This window comes from Arvicanthis niloticus, chromosome 22 (genome assembly GCF_011762505.2).
Source record: "Arvicanthis niloticus isolate mArvNil1 chromosome 22, mArvNil1.pat.X, whole genome shotgun sequence".
NCBI lineage: Eukaryota > Metazoa > Chordata > Mammalia > Rodentia > Muridae > Arvicanthis > Arvicanthis niloticus.
In genome coordinates this window covers 37215020-37235157 of record NC_133429.1, presented here as the reverse complement: position 1 = coordinate 37235157, position 20138 = coordinate 37215020, and the positions used below count along the sequence as shown (strand labels likewise).

General features: G+C 36.5%; 1 protein-coding gene across 2 annotated transcripts in view; it reads right to left on the bottom strand.

Annotated features, from left to right (window-relative positions):
* The window catches only part of Zfc3h1 (zinc finger C3H1-type containing), a 48814-nt gene that overhangs the window by 11415 nt on the left and 17261 nt on the right, over positions 1–20138 (bottom strand). For both annotated transcript variants that reach the window (XM_076920253.1, XM_076920252.1), the window contains exons 6-24: positions 18939–19059; positions 17959–18056; positions 16269–16478; positions 15914–16078; positions 13974–14111; positions 13270–13391; positions 12773–12922; positions 11290–11464; positions 10690–10821; positions 9783–10325; positions 9577–9686; positions 8083–8214; positions 7851–7972; positions 6675–6776; positions 6341–6460; positions 5175–5358; positions 3314–3500; positions 2174–2362; positions 1204–1441 (exon numbers count right to left, since the gene is read on the bottom strand). In XM_076920253.1, the coding sequence (XP_076776368.1) occupies positions 1204–1441; positions 2174–2362; positions 3314–3500; positions 5175–5358; positions 6341–6460; positions 6675–6776; positions 7851–7972; positions 8083–8214; positions 9577–9686; positions 9783–10325; positions 10690–10821; positions 11290–11464; positions 12773–12922; positions 13270–13391; positions 13974–14111; positions 15914–16078; positions 16269–16478; positions 17959–18056; positions 18939–19059 (3238 nt within the window). The remainder of the gene's footprint in view (positions 1–1203; positions 1442–2173; positions 2363–3313; positions 3501–5174; positions 5359–6340; positions 6461–6674; positions 6777–7850; positions 7973–8082; positions 8215–9576; positions 9687–9782; positions 10326–10689; positions 10822–11289; positions 11465–12772; positions 12923–13269; positions 13392–13973; positions 14112–15913; positions 16079–16268; positions 16479–17958; positions 18057–18938; positions 19060–20138) is intronic.

Here is a 20138-nt window from a genome sequence, read left to right as displayed (position 1 = left end):
TCCTCTCTCCTGTCCCCCTCCTCTCCTTCCTTTCTGATCTGCCTGCTTCCTGAATGTACCACTGCCTTTGCTTATACCTCAGTCACAGAAGCCTTATTCTGATTTGTTTTCCTATAGAGTCAAATACTTTCTCCTTAAAGACTCTTCTATCAATCAGGTCTAGAACACTTTAAAGGATCTTAAAGTCTACCATCATTCCATTAATCAAGCATATTCTTTCCATTGTCTAACAGAAATTTTATAAGAACTCTTCCTCAAATTCTTCTTTGAATTCAGTATACAAACTTTCCTTAGGTTGTTTTTTAATTTCCCTAGTTCCTCTAACAGGAATGACCTTTCTTTCTTTTCCTCACTGGGATATTCAAGGATTTACGAAGCACTTAGTAAATTATAGAAACTCATCCATGGCCCTTAGGAAATACCGAGAAACAAGCACAGGTCGGTATCTTTGAGAGCGTCTCCTTGGACACACTGCAGTCCTGCTCCAAAGCTCAGCCCGACTAACTCTCAGATACCTTCCTTGAACATGAAAACCTACAGTAATCTCCCCCTCTTGAGTTTAGAATTTGTACAAAATAATTCTACAAATGCCAGATTCTTACTTCTGTAGCATACAATTTACATTACATACTAATACATTGTATATATGCTCTTATATACCTCATGATTATGCCAAATGCATAGATCTTCCAACAGGATTATATACTTATTTTAGGGAGAAAGAGGTTTTAAACTCAATTTAATTACATGTTCAATGGCAGATATATGTTTAACATAATAGTCATAAAATTAACTTTGGAGAAAATATTAACTACATAAAAAAAAATCAAAACATATCCTTAAAAGATTGCCGGAATAAAATAAACAAGCCAACTTAGTTCTACAATTCAATCAATTCCTTCCTCTAACCTATGATACTATCAGTAAGTGTGTGCATTCAGATGCACATGCATTTAATAACAATACATTACTCTTGTATCCTTTGCCATAATTTAAATTAAAAAGCCACAATGTAACTTCTCAGTTTCATAGACGCAATGACTATCTTAGGTAATTAAGTAATATTAAAAAGAAAATAAAGTGCAATTACAACTTCAGGTAACCCATTTTATAAAGAATGATAATGAAAAAATGAACTGATGTTCTGAACACTGGTCTAGTAATTTGTAATGCTTGCTATTATAGTTTATAAATATCGCTTACCTTCAAACACTGCCAGTAGTAAGTCAGGATTGGTCCTGACATCTTGAGCTGCTTGCCATGGCATTACAAACGGTTCTGTGTTGACAATTCTTGAAGGATTAGCATTAGATGGATCATAAAGTTGTGAAGGGAGACTATTGAATTCAATAAGATGTATGTAGGCCAGCCATGCCAGACACCGATCATCTGTCTTAAGGTACTCAGCTACTATTGCATCATTAGCCAATTTTAATGCATTCTAGAAAAAAATGAAAACATTTGGAAGTGTTTTTAAAGAGTCATTCCCATCCACAGTAAGATTCAAATCTAAAGAATAAAACTGATATATTCTAAATGATTCTTAAATACGTAAGTAAAAACATTTTTTTCAAGACAGAGTTTCTCTGTTTAGTCTTGGCTGCCCTCAAACTCAGAGATTCACCGGCCTCTGCCTCCTGAGTGCTGGGATTAGTGCTGGGATCAAAGGCATGCACCATCACCAACTGGCTTATAAGTGAAAATTCCTATAGTCACCAATTTTTTAATGACAAATCCTAAGATGAGTACAGATCTTAAAGCACTATCTTAAAGTTTATGATATAATAATGAAATGAGATGAAAAGTATGAAGATCCCTTATACTTAAAATCTGATAAGTTAAAGACGGAAGGAAGGAAGGAAGGAAGGAAGGAAGGAAGGAAGGAAGGAAGGAAGCCAGCCAGCCAGCCAGCCAGCCAGCCAGTCCAGATGACTTTCTTTATGGACTGATCCTTTTAGATCATGCGTTAAGGCTTAGCTGGAAAGTGACTAACACAATCTTTCCAAGTAAACCCTATTAAAACTCAAAGCAACAAAAGTAAGATGTCACCACAACTTACTTGTAAGTGACAAGAGTTCAAATCCAAAGCCTTACTATCTGACAGTGCTACTCATGTCTGAGACCTGTATATACACTCTGCAAGATGAGATTAGATACTCTAAGAAATGTTTACCTGTAAAATTGCAAGTGCACTTTGGCATCTCCCAGTGAATATATGTAGCTGAACTCTATACAAAAGAGCCTCTAAAAGCTGAAAGGACAGAATATCTGATATTTCCCGCTTGGCCGCTCCCATCAGAAACGCCACCATCCTCTCACAAACGTAATCCTTTTCTTCAAAGGTGCTTTCTAGGTGCAAAAACTGATGGAAACAGTTTCACATCATTAATCTTGCTTTATAGGAAAAAACTGCAAACTGTCAGTCAATTAAGACACTGTCTCAATAGATATACAATTTATGAAAAGAGTAACTATAAAAATATATAAACCTACTTTCCAGTTTAATATCCAGATCTGCCTTCTGTCACAGATTAGTATATAAAATCGGATGAACTAAAATAAAATGTATTCTCTCAATCATCACAGAGAACAATTGCACTTCACTTCTGAATCAATACATGGTGAACGAGACCATGACAGATATGCAAAGCTTACGTTTATGATCACACACAATCTGTGTTGATTGGGAATGCAACTCTTTAAAAAATTAAAGAGTAGTATCTGTGGGCTGAAGAGAGCTCAGCAGTTAGAAATCCTGGGTTGAATCCCCACCACCCACACTGCAGCTCACAACAGCCTGTGATCCAGCCTCAGAGTTTACCATAGTCTCTGGCATCCAAGGGCACCAGGCACACAAGTAGTACACAGACATATACTCAGGCAAAACCCCCATACATGAAATAAAAAATAAAAGAACGTATGTATTAGAAATGTATGATACCCTAAAGAACAAACAGATTTAAGGAAAATGCTACAGCTTTTGAATACTCCTTTCTCTGGAAAAGCTTGTCATCATCAACAGCATCAACTCTAGACACTGTTGGATCTGGAGAGTCTGTTATCCAAGGCTTTTCAGTATCTCAGCTCAAAAAAGACAAGTTATAAGTAATCAATTCATTTACTAGGAGATAATGTGTTATCACAATGTTTGAGTTTCAGAAAGTAAATGACAAATCTGAGACATGCTGGCACCATAAAGCTGAGTAAAATCATAATAAATTATCTATTAAGCTATCTACCAATAATTAAGATGCCCTAAGGAATCATGACCATATCATACATCAACCACATGGCTGGTATCGTTTCTACTTACAGTCCAAAAGCTTTGATAGTCAGGAGCATACTCAACAGCCGTTTCACACATCTCCTGAACCTCCTCCTTGGTCCCTCTTTTTGAGAACAATCTGAGGTAATGGCACCAAATTTCTGGATTGTCTTTATTGTTTTCCAGAGCTCGAGCCAGTACATTTAAAGCAGAATCCAAAGATTCTGAACACAGTCTGTATGTTTAAAAGAAAGGGCAAAGTGTTCACTGTAAGATGCTGATTGAGCAGCTTGGCTGCAGCTCAGTGTAACAGCACACGCTTGGCAGGCACACAGCACCAGGTTCAATCACAGCAGTATAAAACACTGAAACACTTAACACCTAAGCAGGGCTAATCAAATGAACCAAACTAAGAATCTACTCTCTATTAAAACCTACAAGAAGCTAAAGATCACTATGATACAAAGTAATAAAGGGATTTCAAATCATGTCTGTCAAAGCCCAAAGGTCCTGATCTCCTGTAAACTAAATAATTTCTTTTTAAGTAGATATTCTGTAAGCATTTACCACAGATAAAAACATAGCATAATAAAAGCACTTGAATTATCTACTTCAAATGTGTTCTATGTCCATACCTTTTATGATTTATACTGTTTGAAAACAGGAAAGTTAAACAACTCTCTCTCAAGGCCAGCTACTGCCAGCATAAAATATCAAAGCTTTCAATATAATAGTTCTTTTCAGTTCAAGGGCTTGCTATCTCTTAAAGAAGATAATTCTTTCATGAGCCTACTCATAGAGTAATGTACAGTTCTTTTGTCCTTTACTCAATGAGTCAGACAAGAAAGTACTGTAACTTACCCCATTCTCATGGAAATGACACACAGGCAAGTTAAATGAGCCCCTTTCAGGTATGTGTGGTTTATCAGCACTCTGCTGCTGCTGCTGCTGCTGCCTTATTTAATAGGTTTTATACTAACTTTTAAGATAGGTCTTTCCCAGTAGACTGCTTTTTAATAAAAGAAACTATTATACTTTAAAATTACATTGTAAAGATTATTCCTGGCTTGCTCTCTACTATTAAAAAGCAGAAGTTAAGAGTATGAAATTTGTAACAGAAACCACTAGCTGTGAAATCTATTACTTAATATGAACATAACCATGCGTGGAAAAAAGACCAATTCCATCAGAATTTAAAAGTGGCTAAATAAACTTAAGTGTGCATTGCAGATTAACCTAAAATCTAACCTGTTCCACTGTCGTAATTTTACTAACAACTTTTCACCCCTTTTTGGTTTCTAAGACAGGATCTCACTATGTAGCCTTGGCTGGCCTAGAACTCACTATACAGACCAGGCTGGCCTCAAACTCACAGAAATCCAACTGCTGGGATTAAAGATGTAATCCATGTGCAGCAAACTTCAATATAATTTAACACCTGTTATCCACTGAGCCATGAACACAAAATGAAGTTCTACTCTTAAAACTTTTCTACTAAGTTTAGAACAACAATAGAATACTTTTGGCTTTGTCAAAAAGCAAACTAAGGACTCAAAACCAGGTATGACAAAAATTTACCTCTAATTTCAGTCCTTGGGAAGTAAAAAGAGGAGGACCATCCCATTCAAGGGCATCCTCAACCACACAGCAGGCTCCAGACCAATCAACATTACATGAGACCCTGCTTCAAAGAAAATTAAGTAGTGAAGCAGGTGTGGCGGCTCACACATGCAGTGTCAGCACTGGGGAGTCTGAAGCATGAGTGCATGGGCCACCAAGTGAGTTTCAGGCTAGCCTGTTACAGTGAGACCCTGTCTCAAAAGCAAATGGTAATAATAAGGAAACCTGATGAGCACCAGTGAAGTAAAGACTAAAGACAGATAGTTCAGAACAACTGAAGCTGACCTACCCCTCATTTTGATTCAAGTACTTGTACGCGAGCTTGAGCCAAAGTTGTACATGGGATGGATTTTCGAGTACACTTGCTTCTAAGTTAGCAATGTCATCAGTTTCACTGGTAAAATATCTCACATCGTCCGGAGTGACAACAGTGTCCAAAGCCGGAACATTTATTTGGTTCTCTGGTCGGAAGGCTGTAAGAACAAACAGCAATAGCTTTATGTCTTCAACTACTCAAGGAAAAAACTTTGTTCTCATCTGTAAAAATTCTAGTAACAGGTAATCAGGTGATTTTCAGCTCTAAAGCAGAAGTGTCACATAATTACTCATCCAAACCTAGACACTTCTGGAAGAAAAAAATATTTCAAGCATCAGAAAAATAAGAATAAAAAGGACTCTAGAAGTATGGTTTGTTGGTAAACCATACTAAGTATGTTAATTAAATTTAAGTGACAACACTGAACTAAACCAGAAGTTCAAATGCAGCCATGATGGCATACAGCTATAAACTCAGCACTCCAGAAGTAGAGGCAGGAGCATCAGGAATTCAAGGCCAGCCTTGGTTACATGAGACTTTGTCCTGTGAGAGGACGAGAAAGGGAGGAAAACTACTTATTAAGTTAAAATTTACAAAATATTTCTTCTACATCTCAACTACAGAACTGTTACACAAATATAAGTAAACATATGAGTGTACCTGGACATCATTATTAATCCACAAATTATGAAAACTAGAAGAAGTACTCAACAAATACACACACACACACACACACATTTACTGCATGTCAGAAAATAGACTCAAAAATAAAGCAAAATAATAATATATTATTATTATTACTATAATAATAAACATGTGTTTTCAAGGACACAGGCAAAGCAGTGATCTTCAACTGAGGCTATATTCACCCCATTAAAGCATGCTTGCAAATACATGAGGCATCATATTTATTAAAGAGTGTTCCATTTATTGGGCAAAGAGCAGGAATAAAAACACCCTGCAATGTCAGGATTAATGAATACCTATTATTGAAAACATGAAGGGTACCACATTTAAGACAATGAAAAATACCAATGATACAAGTTTAAGAAAAGCCATTTATAAACTAGGCTAAAACTGTCAGCATTCTGATGAAGAGAGCACCACTTAGCATCTCCATCTCAAATGGCATGACTTACCATACTTGATCGGGCCTGTGGCCTGCTCATCGTCACTGCTGCTGCTGCTCTCTGACACAGGCTTTCTACAAAACTTTGGCCTCCATTTTCTTTTGTCTTTGTAAGTTGTAAATGGAGGTGCTAACAGAGAAAAGACTGTTAATTTACGTAACTAGTATTTTTATTGTTTTAAAGACTTTAAAAGAGCTACAGTTACTTGGTCAAGATAGTAAAAGACAACATTCACTTTAAGAACATGTCAGACAGTCTGCAGTCATACAGAAGTAAGAAACACAAATACACACACACACACACACACACACACGTAAATGTATACATACACACACATACTTACTATGACCTTTACTTTCATTAACATTGCTAACAAGGAGAACGGCCATCTGGTCCATTGACATTCGGTCTTTGTTTACTCCAAAAAGTTTTTCAACATACTTTTCTGAAAATAAAATAAGGATGCTATATTCATTATAAAAACGTAGCTGCTAGTTAAAACGTGCTAGTTAAAGATTACCAAGCAAAGAATAACTTAAGACTTAGACTATGTATGGCACTAGTCAGTAATGTCTATGACCTATAACAGAGGAAAACCTATGGTTAGGTCAATTATTCTGGCAAGTCCTTCCCATTATATCACAATATAAACTGGGGCTGGCAGTTCAGGAACTAAAATGAACTACATTATTAGGTAAAAGTAGAAGTCCAGGGCAGTGGTGGCGCACGCCTTTAATCCCAGCACTTGGGAGGCAGAGGAAGGCGGATTTCTGAGTTTGAGGCCAGCCTGGTCTACAGAGTGAGTTCCAGGATAGCCAGGGCTACACAGAGAAACCCTGTCTCGAAAAACCAAAAAAAAAAAAAAAAAAAAAAAAAAAGTAGAAGTCCAAATGAGGAATGACAAAGTAATAACTTCAGTGATTTTACAATCACTCTGGATAGTGATTTAAAAAAACAAACAAACGAGTAAATATTAATTCCTTTAATCCAAAAGACTTATTATTAGGCACTCTGTGGGGAAATTCAACAATACCAGTGCACAAGTTTGTTAGTATAATCCATGATTTCTACATCAAATTTTATAAAGTATTTTTTACTTCACTACAGGATTCAGGAGCTAAACCCATGTTAACTTTTAGTCTTAAGCTTTTGAAATCAGCAAAAGAAAACAAGAAGCTATGCTAGAATCAGCAGTAAAATGTCACACAAATGTTTTTCTTCTAAGCTGAACCATTAACTAACAAACTTTCTGTAACAGTAATGTGTTAGATCTCTGCTGTCACAGCTACTAGCCAGCACTGACCACTGACAACCAAGTACTTCAAGTGTGACTAGTAAATGAAGTGTGCCTTCATTCAAACTCACCTTTAAAGGCCAGTATGCGGCTAGTGATACTGCGTTCAAGAGAGCAGATCTAGTAAGTGTCATAGGTGAATGTATTACATTATTAGCTGTTTAAAATACAAGCTGTGCGTGATCTTTTAAAATTCCCTACGTTCAACATGAACTCTTTACAGACCTGTTGCAGAAGCAATTTCCTCATCAGTGCTTGCCTCTGAACAGCCAATCAAAGACAGATTGTATGATAGAATGTCCTGGAACAACTGCTTCCGGCTAAGTGTATAGTCTTGTACATGCTGCCTAAAATAAACAAGAGCACAAAAGACAACCATGTACTTATCAAAAAAAAAAAAAAAAAAAAAGGCAACAGGACTTTCTCTAGAGAGTTCTTCCAAATAAAAACTACTCACCACTGACAATCATCATCATTACATGTTCCTGTTAAATCAAAACGGCAGAAACACTGATCCAGCTCTATCATGTTACTGTATGACACAGAACTTAGGGCGAGTTTCTCCTTGGTTCGATAGTAAGGACTAAATCTAGAAAAAGAATGGATAGACATGTTAAGACAGACGGATGGAAAACTAGACGTTTTCTTAATTTTTTTCTTTCTCAGTTAAAAGTTCTATACCTGCTTACTAATCAAACCAACACTAAAAGTAACTAAAATAAGCATGCTATAAGTAATAGGAACAAGCTACTTTTATAATGGGAACATGAGAGATGTCATGTTGAAAACTGAGTGAGGTGGTGCACAACTGTTTCTCAGCATTTAGGAGGCTGAGTTCAAAGAAAGCTGAGCTGACACGGGAGGGCTCCATCTCATTTAGGAAAAAAAAAAATACCAGACTTGGAAGCATTCAGAGGTAGAGTACCTGCCTGGCACATATGAGGCTGTAAGTTCAACTCCAAGTACAAGTAAACAACAAACAAAAGAACTTTATTTAAAACTATTTATAATACAGAAAAATATATAAATAATGCTGTATTCTAACTTTTTCCCCTACCACACAATAAAACACTCTTTACTGGCATTTCTTGTATGCATTACACAGCCAGCCTGAATGCTAGGATATGAGCCCATATGACCTAGTAAGTGCTTCGTAACTTTATCAGAAAATCATACCCATTTAGCAGTCCACAACATCTAGCATTCTGAAAATGTTGTGGGACATGAGCCACCTAAGAATGTCTAAGTCAACATTACAGAAGCTGGCCAATGACAAATGAAGAGTCCTCAAATTAAAAATCATCACTGTCCAAGAATGGCAGCACACTCCTAGAATATCAGCACCTGGGAGGCAGAGGATGGAGGATTACTTTAAGTCTGAGGCTAACAAACGCAAGCTCCAATTCAACCAAAGTTTAGCAGTGAGAGTCTATCTTAAAAAAAAAAAAAAAAAAAAAAAAAAAAAAAAAAAAAAAAAAAAAAACTTATAAATCGGGGGCTGGAGAGATGGCTCAAGAGGTTAAGAGCACTGACTGCTCTTCCAGAGGTCCTGAGTTCAATTCCCAGCAACCACAGGGTGGCTCACAGACATCTGTAATGGGATCTGATGCACTCTTCTGGTGTGTCTGAAGACTGCTACAGTGTACTCATACATAAAATAAGATGTGCTAGTTTAAAAAAAAATACTTATAAATCAATGAATAAAAATTTTCACAAGACTCTATTCCTAAAATACTTAACAGAAACCTAGAATTTGAACCCAAAGAACATGCTATAAAACTCCCTTTCTGATATGATTTGAGAACAGTAACAATACATACTTTTGTCTTCCATAAAAAGGTTTGTTTTCCAGTGACCATAACTCAAATGCTTTTATTAAGACAGATTTAAGGTAAAGCATTAGGAATCAGGGTAGCTCTGAAATGCACACTTTTAACTGTCTCCTCTATACCTGTAGGATTTAAAGACAAGAAGGGGGCTCTGGTAAGGTCTAAACGGACATGGCTTCACTTCTGTTGTTTTACTCTGTGCTGTAACAAAGTCCACATCCACAGAAATCTCCTGCAAAAGAAAAACAACCAAAATCACGTAATCCCAAAGACAAGTGACCCATTAAGTAAACTCTACATGTTATAGAAAATAAAAAATACCAATTACCTGACCATGCAGAACTTTTTCTGTAATGCCTGTGGTAGTTTTTAAAATCAACTGTTTTAAGCTGTCAGCTTTTGAATATAATTTTTGTAATTCACCTATTTTTAACCCTAGAAAAAGTTCTGGCTTTTCTACAGTAGTCTTACTAAGTTTGTTTATACACTCTTTGTTAGGTGTGTCAGTGTGCTTAAGGTTGGGTTTAGTGAAAGAATTGGACTCTAGGAAGGATCTTCTTCGTTCTCTGTTGGAACCTGACAAAACTTCATCATCGACATCATTTTCTTCTGTGTCCAAAGTTAATTTATCCTGTGTCAGATCATGAAGGGAGGGTTGAGGTAACGAGAACTCAGGTTCCTCTTCCACAACGGGAACAAGGTTTTGTTGTTCCTTTGCTTTGAGGGCTCGGGCTTCTTTTAACTTTTGAATTTTCAAGGCATATTCATATTCTAGCTTTTGTAATCGTCGTTTTTCCATAGCAATTAATTCTGCTGAATGCTTCCTTGGACTTGATAATGGAGAATTATCCAGTCTCATCATTTTGTTTGGCTGTGGGAGAAAAGTAAATATTTTATATCATTTTATGCAATCATACACGATTGATCACAAGATAATTGTGATATCACTAGAATATTATACCAAGGCCACAAAACCAAACTGACAAGGAGAGCGAAACAATTTAACAAGTCAACACACTGTTGCAAGTTAATCTGTGACCAACAAAAACTAAAACCAATGCAAACTAAATTTTAAAAGCATCCAAAATGTAAGTATCACTTAAAAACAAACTCTAGGCTGTATACATTGAATAATAATCTGTTCTCTTTGAAGTTGCAGCAAACTTGGAATTACTTTATACATCGCATAGCTGTACCATTAAAAAAAAAGGCCTGCTTTCCCACAGGCGACTTACTCCACGGCGGTCCTGCTCCAGTTTGCGTTTCCCTAGCTCTTTACTAGCCACGGCCTTCGCCCGAGCAAGCTCCTCTCCGTACTTGAGCGTCAAAGCTTTCTTAATAGTAACACGCTGCTGAACTCTGTGAATCTGAAAGTAGAAAGCACAGATGAAAATCTTTTGAAATATCCTCTCAAACACAATAGCTTTAGAGGTATTCAACTCAATGTACAAGTATCCTAATAGCAAAAGACCACAGGTTACATGTATGATGATGGCTTAGGTTCAATTTTTCCCCCTTTGCTTTAGAGGAAAACCAAAACCAAAACTAAACATCAAAACTGCCTATGTAAATATCTAGTACTGGGCTGGAGAGATAGCTCCCCAGTTTACGGCTTTTCCAGAGGACTGGCGCTCAGTTTCCAGCACCCAGTCCAGCAGCTCCCAATCTCCTTGACTCCAGGTCCTGGAACAAGGTGCCTGGCTGACATCAGGGAGCACAGCATACACTACGGTAGACACCACACACATATACACAGGAACGAAAATAAAACTTTTTAAAAATACAGTAAATGCCAGACTACAACATTTAATTTTTTAGGAAAAAAAAAACATTACTTGTTCTTGGAGCTTCTTCAAAAACATCCTGTTAACACTGAGGATTTTCTCTGCTGCCTGAAGTTGTTCTGTAAGTTTTGTAATTTTTGCTTCAGCATTTCGAACAGACTCTTTCTTCTTGGCTTCTTGCAGTACAAGATTCTTTAAAACTGATTCATCTTTAATCAAGAGAATTCTGAGTGGTAAATAACAAAATTCTTATTGTTTTCTAGAACTGGCAGGCTAACACCATCAAAATAAAAAAATTTTCAAATTAATAACAATGTATTTTTAAAAATTTTTATCTTACATGCATATAATTTTAAAAAGAGACAACTCTGGTCATAAACTGAAGACAAATCCTACATGTTATTAAATATAGTTTAGCACAAGATAAATATCCGAAACCTAAACACTTCCAAATATATTGTGCTCAGAATACTTAATGCCTAAGGTTTTGTTAAGAAGAAAAACAGAGCACGTGTCTGTAATGGAAGACCTTGCAACAGTGTGCAGTGCGCCTGGTGCTTTTGTTTTAAAATCACAATTACATTCATTTTCATGATTCACAAAAAGAAGTCCAGGGGTCTGAAACGTTAGAAATGAGGTTATAAACACGTATTCCTTTTCCTTAAGGACTTCCAGATGAATATTTAAAAGCTTGCCTTTAAAAAGTGATTATGCTATTTAAACATAAACAATTCTAAGAGTTAATTTAGGAGCACAGACAGCATCAACATTTTCATTACACCTAGTAGTAACTATTTCCAACAATCAAGTCCACTTTTAATAATAGAAGTAAATTGGACAGTAGCACATATCTCTTATTCCAACACTCAGGAAACAGAGGCATGAAGACTGCTACAAATCTGAAGCCCAGCCTTGTCCATACCAACTTTCAGCCCAACTAGAACTACACACACCTCAAAAATAAACACACACACACACACCTCTCAATATAAGTTATAGAAATGTGCTTTCTCTTAAAATATAAAAATATGCTTTACAATAAAGATGTTCTAAAAAAGGTCATTAAAAAATTGAAGATGTTCTAAATATATTCAAAAGTTCTCAAGGTTATAAAATGAGGAAATTCACAAATGATTTTAGCAATGAATAAGCTGTTTCAGTCTGACAACCTTCCTTACAGGTCTTGGTATCGCCAATTAAAATATTAATTAAATTACATTACATAATGAGTCAATAAAATAAATAACTGCTCTAGTTCTACCATGTGGAAAATCTGTGATGGGGTTACCCAGCAGCTCCCCCACTGTTTTCACGCCTAATTCATCCCTGTGTGGAGAATTTAAGACTCTAGAGAGGATGGGGTATAATATGTTTGCCACTGGTCGGGGGTGGGGGAACCAGTGGAGGAAAAACTTGTAATCCTATTGTAGTTACTAATGACATATACAAATATAAATACAGATAGATATAGATCTTCCAATCTAGGCACATAAAGAAATATAGCACATTTAATCAGACACTGAATGATACTCACTTGTGTTTTTTAAGCTTTGCTTCTGCATCTGCAACCTGTTTAGTAACCATTGCTATCCTACCAATCCCATCCATTTCCACATCTGAGTTTGCTGGGGATGAGGAACTTGTCTTTAGCTGATCTGATTTAATCAAACGTTGTTTCTCACGGCTAAATTGAGAGAGGAAATAGACCAAAAAGTAAACCAAAAGCATTTTCTTTAAAATATATTTTTATAAAATACATGTTAATGACTCTGACTATATAAGCAGTACATGGACTCAGGTTGACATTTGCATTCAGAGCTAATGGTGCAGTTCTTCTGTGTGTTTCCTAAGCTAGTTGTATCTCAGTGTCTCATTGTATTCAGGTTGGCAGTCAGGATGACTGACTCCCCATGTATAAACCATAACATTGACTCCACAACTAGGATAATAAATTCAGAGTCCTGGTTTATACAGATAAAAGAAACTTTAGCAAACACTGCCCTTAAGTGAATTACATAAACTCTCACTTACTTGGCAATCTCTTCCTTTAACAATCTATATTCAATCTTCTTTTCTTCAGGCAAAGCTTCAGGTGTTCGCAGAGGGTCATTTTCTTTTTCAGATTTTGGAGGTACTTTGGGTTTTGAAGCTTGCTAAAAAAAAAAAAAGGCATTTGAAGTCAACCAGAACAACAGCGTTCACAAATTCTACTCTGGTATTTGTATTTTATGTTATACCACCGTATATACTAAGATACTGAATATCTTAGCACTATCCTCACTCTTCTTTTGAAAACCTACTAAACAGACTAGTTGTCAACTACCCAATTACATAATCTACCTAGTCAAAAGCTATTCCTTAAAAATACTGAGCTGAATTATATGGGAACAGAAATAAACCCTGAAAGGCTTAACCTCTATCGATTTTTTAGTTGAAAACTGGTGTTTCAGTTAATGTAATACAATGCTGAACAACACGAGTTTCTTTTACACAGATGAACCCATTTTACTGTTCTGCAAGGGAGTAATTGGAAACACAAAGGCAATTTTCAAAATAGCAAATTCTACCTGATCAACAGATACTTCATAACGTAAGTGCTAAATGCACAAATACATTTTCTATAAACCATTGTACTTAAAATGCCTGAACTCTAAGGCCGAGTTTTTTCAGAAACAAAATTAACTTTAATGACTGTCAATACACCAATTGCTTTCAATATTAAATATAGCACATACCTCCGCAGTTCGTCTTGCTTCTTTGATCATGGACTCTAATCCACCGAAAACACTATTGGTTGACTTGGAAGCTTCTCCATCAGACTCACTATCATCTGAATCATTCAGGGTTACAACCACTGATTTATGTTTTGGAAGCTACAAAAGCAATGTATTTGTTTAATCATGGTAATAAATGCATTTCTTTTTTTTCTTTTTTTCTTTTTTTTTTAAAAAATGTGGGGGCTGAAGAGATGGCTCAGTGGTTAAGAGCATTCACTGTCTCTTCTTCCAGAGGTCCTGAGTTCAATTCCCGGCAGCCACTTGGTGGCTCACAACGATCTATAATGGGTTCTGATGCCTTCTTCTGGTATGCAGACATACATACAGAAAGAACACTCATACATAAAATAAATAAATCTTCAAAAAAAATTATATCTGTCTATGTATCTGTCTATATGCCACATGTGTATGCAGCAGGTGGCCTTGGAGGCCAGAAGAGGGTATTTATTAAATTGCTTGAAGTTGGAATAACAGCTGGTTTGAGCAGCTTAACATAGGTACTACAAACCAAAGTCCTTACAGAAATAGCAAGTGGTCTTAACCACTGAGCAAGCTCTCCAGCCCTCTAGGAAAGGCATTTCAATTCTTTTTATCATTCTCTGAAAATTAAGCGTATAGCTTCATAAAACCTTTTAGACTCTTTGTATATCAACATGAGCGAGGCCATGCGCGCGTGCACACACACACAAAAACAGGCTCCACACAGTATGTGGAGGCATCTTCTGATTAGAGTCTATTATATCCCCAATATGGGTTATAATCCAAGCACAAAAAGCAGTCTACATTTTCCAGATATTACAAAAATCACTTTCATCAGTAATTTTTTCCTATAAAAAATATGCTGCCACCTAAATTAACTCAAAGAAATCATTTACAAACTTTGTAGACTCTTTGACTGCAAATACAGGGTGACTAACCAAAGTTAGTCATCTTAGCAAAGGAAAGATTTCAACTTGACTCTGCTCTTTATTTTCCTTTAAAGCCATTAGGAACTAAGATTTTTAAAAGTTTCACTGCAACCTTTATTTTCCAGTGCTGGAACCCAGAGCTCTGTACGTGCTAAGTAGATCCCTCTCCCAAGCCACATCTCCACTTCTTGGTATTTTTTGTGCCCAGGTAGAACCCAAACTCAAGCTTCCAACACCCAGATGCTGGGATTACATGTACACCAGACTCAGATCAACTTCCTTAATGAATACCGTAAGTAAATTCTTCCATTACAGTATGATCTCTGGTTAAAAATATCAACAACTTATTTTAAAAAATGAGTCAGCTTGGCTTGGTGGCACAGGCCTGCAATTCCTACTAGTGTGGAGCTCAGGCAGGACTATCAAGTTCAAGGCCCATGTGTGTAATTTAATGAGATCATCAAATTAAAAAAAAAAAAAAAAAAAAGCAGGGGATATAGTACTTTGGTAGTATGCTTGCCTATTGTGGGGAAAGTCTAGGTTCAAGTCTCAGTCCTATTAAAAAAATTTTAAAGAGCAAAGCAAAGAATTTTTAGCTATTTGTTACAACTGATAGCAGAGAAGACAAGTTCTTTACAAAGAGCAGAGCAAAGAATAGCTATCCCACTCTGGGCAGAGCCCATCTTCCAACACACCCCCACCCTCCAACACACCCCCACCCTCCAACACACCCCATCCTCCAACACACCCCCACCCTCCAACACACCCCCACCCTCCAACACACCCCCACCCTCCAACACACCATCACCAAAGTCTGCCAGTCTTCAAGGGAACACACTACTTACTTCAAACTTTTTTAAAGTTTTTCATTTGTAATTGTACAAAAACTTATTTTTGTATATAAATGAACAAGATGATGGAAACAGGACAGTAAAAATAATTCTAATAAGCTTTTTGAATAAAAGTATTAAGTCTTATGTTTGTTTTTACCGAGATCACAGTTCGTGGAAGACGCGGTCCTCTGTGAAACTTTGGATTCTGTATCCTAGGCTGAGATACTGTATTAATACTGACTATTGACAGATTGCTTCTTGACAAAGGCTGAGAACTGTTCACAACTGGAGGTGAAGGTGGATCGCTATTACTGGAAGTTTCCTAATAAGAAAAAGATAAACATTTCCAAGTAAGAAGACATGTCTGTCACCTTTAGAGATTTGAAGTAAACTAACATTAGATTTAGCCTAACTTTGCTGAAAACCCTGTTAGCCTTGAAAGAGGTAGCTGAGAGGAGAGCGTCCTAATGCTAGGAGCAAGAGCACCACCTAGAGGGTCAGGCCTACATTACCTCTGGCTTAAAAGCTCTTTTATTTGCTAGAGATTTAAGAAGTTCTTCCCGAAGGAGCATTTCTTCCTCCTCCTCTTCATCAGCAAATGGCGGCTTTGGAGGCTGCTCTGGATCTTCAGGTGGGAGAGGAGGCAAAGGTGGAAGAGGAGGTAGAGGGTCGAGAGAAACGCACAGGCCTTCCCCATAAGGCTGGCTCAAAGACGGCACAGACTGGGTTTTAAAGAAGAAATTATTTAAATTCAAATTTTATTAACTTCAATCATCTCTAAAGAATATTAAATCAGAAAAAGTAAATTTTTATTTAGTTGTTCTACGTATACTGATGTAAATATTATGTACAACTCAAAGCTAGTGCAGAATTTAATATTCAACGATTAAAATGTTACTTTTGCAATTAACATTTGAAACATAAATTTCACAGTAATTATACAAATACCTCTCTTCCTGCCCTTATCTACAATGAAAATTCTAGACAGTATAAGAATCCAATTAGTTGAGGTCATTCTCTTCAGATCAAATCAAGTTTAAAAAAAAAAAAACAATAAAACTAAAATCAATATTGTATTTAAGTTAAAACATATATGTATTTGTAGACAAGGTAGCCCTGACTAGCCTGGAACTTACTATGTAGACCATACTGGCCACCAACTTAGAGATCTGCCTGCCTGCTCCTCCCAAGCCCTGACATGTGCTATCACACTTCAAGTAGCATTAAAATTAAATTACAAATCAAAGGGATAAGAGTAAGACCCCAGAGCATCTACCTGTCCAACATCTCTTAAAATCCTTGTAAAAATGGCTTCTTAGAGATACTATAGGAAACTTGGTTTCTCTAAGTCCCTGAGTGTAGATGCTTTTGCTTCAAAGACTTTCCAGTAATTCTCACATTTCAGCTCATTCATTCCTCATCCCCAAAAGAAAACATTTCAATTCCCTTACCATAAACTCCCCTAGAAGATACCAAACATTTACCAGGAAAATTTTGGTAAATGGAAAGGTTCAATTACCTAGTAGGAGATTCTGTTTGCTCTCTAGATGCTCTCAATATAGAAATAACTGCAGAACCTTTATTTTGTGATTTCTTTTTTTTTAAAAATGGGATGCTGCTGGCCAGAGTGCCAGCAGGCACCTTAAACCAAAGTGCTCAGGAGCGGAGCAGGCTCATCTCCTACTACCAAGTGAATTCCAGAACTGTTACTCAGGGAAACCTGGTCTAAAAAAACAAAAACAAAACAAATCAAAACAAAAACTCGGGGCACACCTTTAATCCTAGCACTTGGGAAGTGGAGGCAGGGAGATCTCTGCGATTTTGAGGCCAGTCTTGCCTATAGTTAGTTCTACAAGATCCAGGGCTATGTAAACCCTGCCTCCAAAAACAAACAAAGAAAAAAAATCAATAAAATCAAAAGCAGCAATTTTTATTCTGCTGTGGAATAAGTTTTATGAGTTTGAGATGCAAAGAAGGAAGACTGATATCAATAAAATTAAAATTACCTATAGTTAAAAAACCAAAGCTACCAAGTGGATAGCTAAACAATCAACTGTTTAATTTTACATATTTCTAGCTATTAATTATAAATAGTGATTATGATTTTTAAGAACTCTTCAAACCAAGAAATTCATGCCAGTACCCCAAAACACATTTGAAGATACACAGTAATTTCTTTGAAATCACTCTGTTTTTACTTACTGAAACCTGAGCTGATGGAGGCAAAGAAACAGAGGGTGTTGAAGAAAAATACCCCAGTGAACACTCAGAAAAAAATGGTGGTTGTACTGGTGAAGGAGCTGTTTAAAGAAAGACAAGAGTTTAGTAAAGCATCCAACAGGAGTGGATTAAAGGCATCGGTATGCTTGAGGAAACATATACCTAGTAGGGTGCAAATTACATCTCAGAAGTTTATGATAAATCTTAAACTCCTATGCATCCTTCTCAAACCATATGAAATTGTTCTTAAATGATAAAGTTAAAAGTTTCCTTTAAGCTGGCATTTAATTCCTCAAAATTCACGTTTTGTTAGGCATTGTACCATATGCCTACAATCCCAGGCACTCCTAAGTCCTCCAGCTTCTCAAAGGTCATCTGTAGTGTTTTTCCTGCCTTAGGAGCAGGTGTTTAAAATTACTAAGAGAATAGGTCTCCCGTGGTCAATCACATCTGAGTATCAGGAAAAACTGCCTGGGCATGGTGGGTCACGGCTTTAATCCCAGAACTCAGAAAATCATTTAGATCAAATACTCAACAGAGTTGAAACAAAGCTTTTTAATTTAGAGCCTCAGATCTAGAGAGATGGCTCAGCAGTTAAAGGCACTGACTAGTCTTCCAGACAGACCTGGGTTCAAATCCCAGCACCCACATGGCAGCTCACAACTGTCAGTAACTCCAAGATCTGACGCTTTTGTATAGACATACATACAGGCAAAATACCAGTGCACATAAAATAAAGGTAAATAAATTAAAAGTAAAAGTTTTTCTTAAGTTTTAATTTAAACCTTTAGAAAGCACACTTGAAAAGGTTAAAAAGGTTAAAACTATACAATAGGGATTTACTCTAAGTTTTTACAGTATCATATAAACCCATCAGTAAATCTCATCTTCATTAAGACATTTCTTTGAAGGTTGAATAGCTTAATTGTGATTATAAAATGTTTCAAAGTTGTGGCTCCTACCTGGAGAACTGGTTTCACTATCTGTATCCATAGCAACCTCTTCATAGTTATCATACTGATATATGCCTCCTCCACTGTCAGGCTGCTTTTCTAAGGACCGCCTCATGTCGGGATCTGAAGACTAAGTATACAACAAACATCTTCTTAGGCTATTCTTGGGCTACTTATCACAAGAGTCAATAATTATCTTTTAGGGGCAAATACCCCAAATCATTATGATTCTATGAGACTTGCACATGGCATAAAATCTGAAAAGTGTCTCTGACAGTCATGTATTGTCATCTATACAAATGAATTTCCCACTGTCTAAGCCATTGAAGTAATTGGATTCCTCTAAAAAACAAAATCAGATTACGAAGTCCTTACAACCATTATGGTTTAGGCATGAACTAGTAGGAAAAGGGTCACTTAAGCATTACAATTATACTATCGGATTCTTTTTTTTTTTTTTAAGTAAAGAACAGGAGCTGTAGAAATGGCTCAGTGGTTAAGAGTACCAGCCAATTCCCAGCACCCGTGTGGTAGCTGGCTCACAACGTCTGTAACTCCAGTTCTAGAGCATCCAATGTCCTCTTCTAGCCTCCACAGGCGCCAGGCATACAAGTGGCACACAGACATGCATATAGGTAAGTACTCACATGCTGAAAAGTCAGCAACAGTTTAGTTACAATCAATCAGTTGTATCTGAAAGCGACAGACTTGCTTGGCATGTTTATATGCTATGCTTTTTATATCTTATGTTTTACTCCCAGAGTTTATGACAAAAGCTAGAAAAACCTATGAAGGTAGAGGTAATAAAGTACAAATAATATATTTATCTCTAGACAAATATTCTATTTGTAAAGTTCTTAATTATAATCCTAAAGAAAGCTTCCCCTTGACTGTCTCCTTAAAGAACCCTTACTTTTTAAAAATTTCTACGTTTAGTTAATATACTCATAAGCGTATTCTTAAAGTTCAGAACTCCAAAAATATCGTCACTGTTAGTAATACCAGGTCAAATATCAACTCTCCCAGCTTATTTCTCCTGATAGCACCCAAAAAGGAAATGGCTCACTCAGTCATTGTCAGTAACATACAAAATAATGGTCAACACATGGTAAAGACTAAATACAAAATAGCCAGGAGCAATGACGCAAAAAAATTAAAAAAAAAAAAAAAAAAAAAAAAAAAAACCCACAAACCACAAAGTGGAAAAAT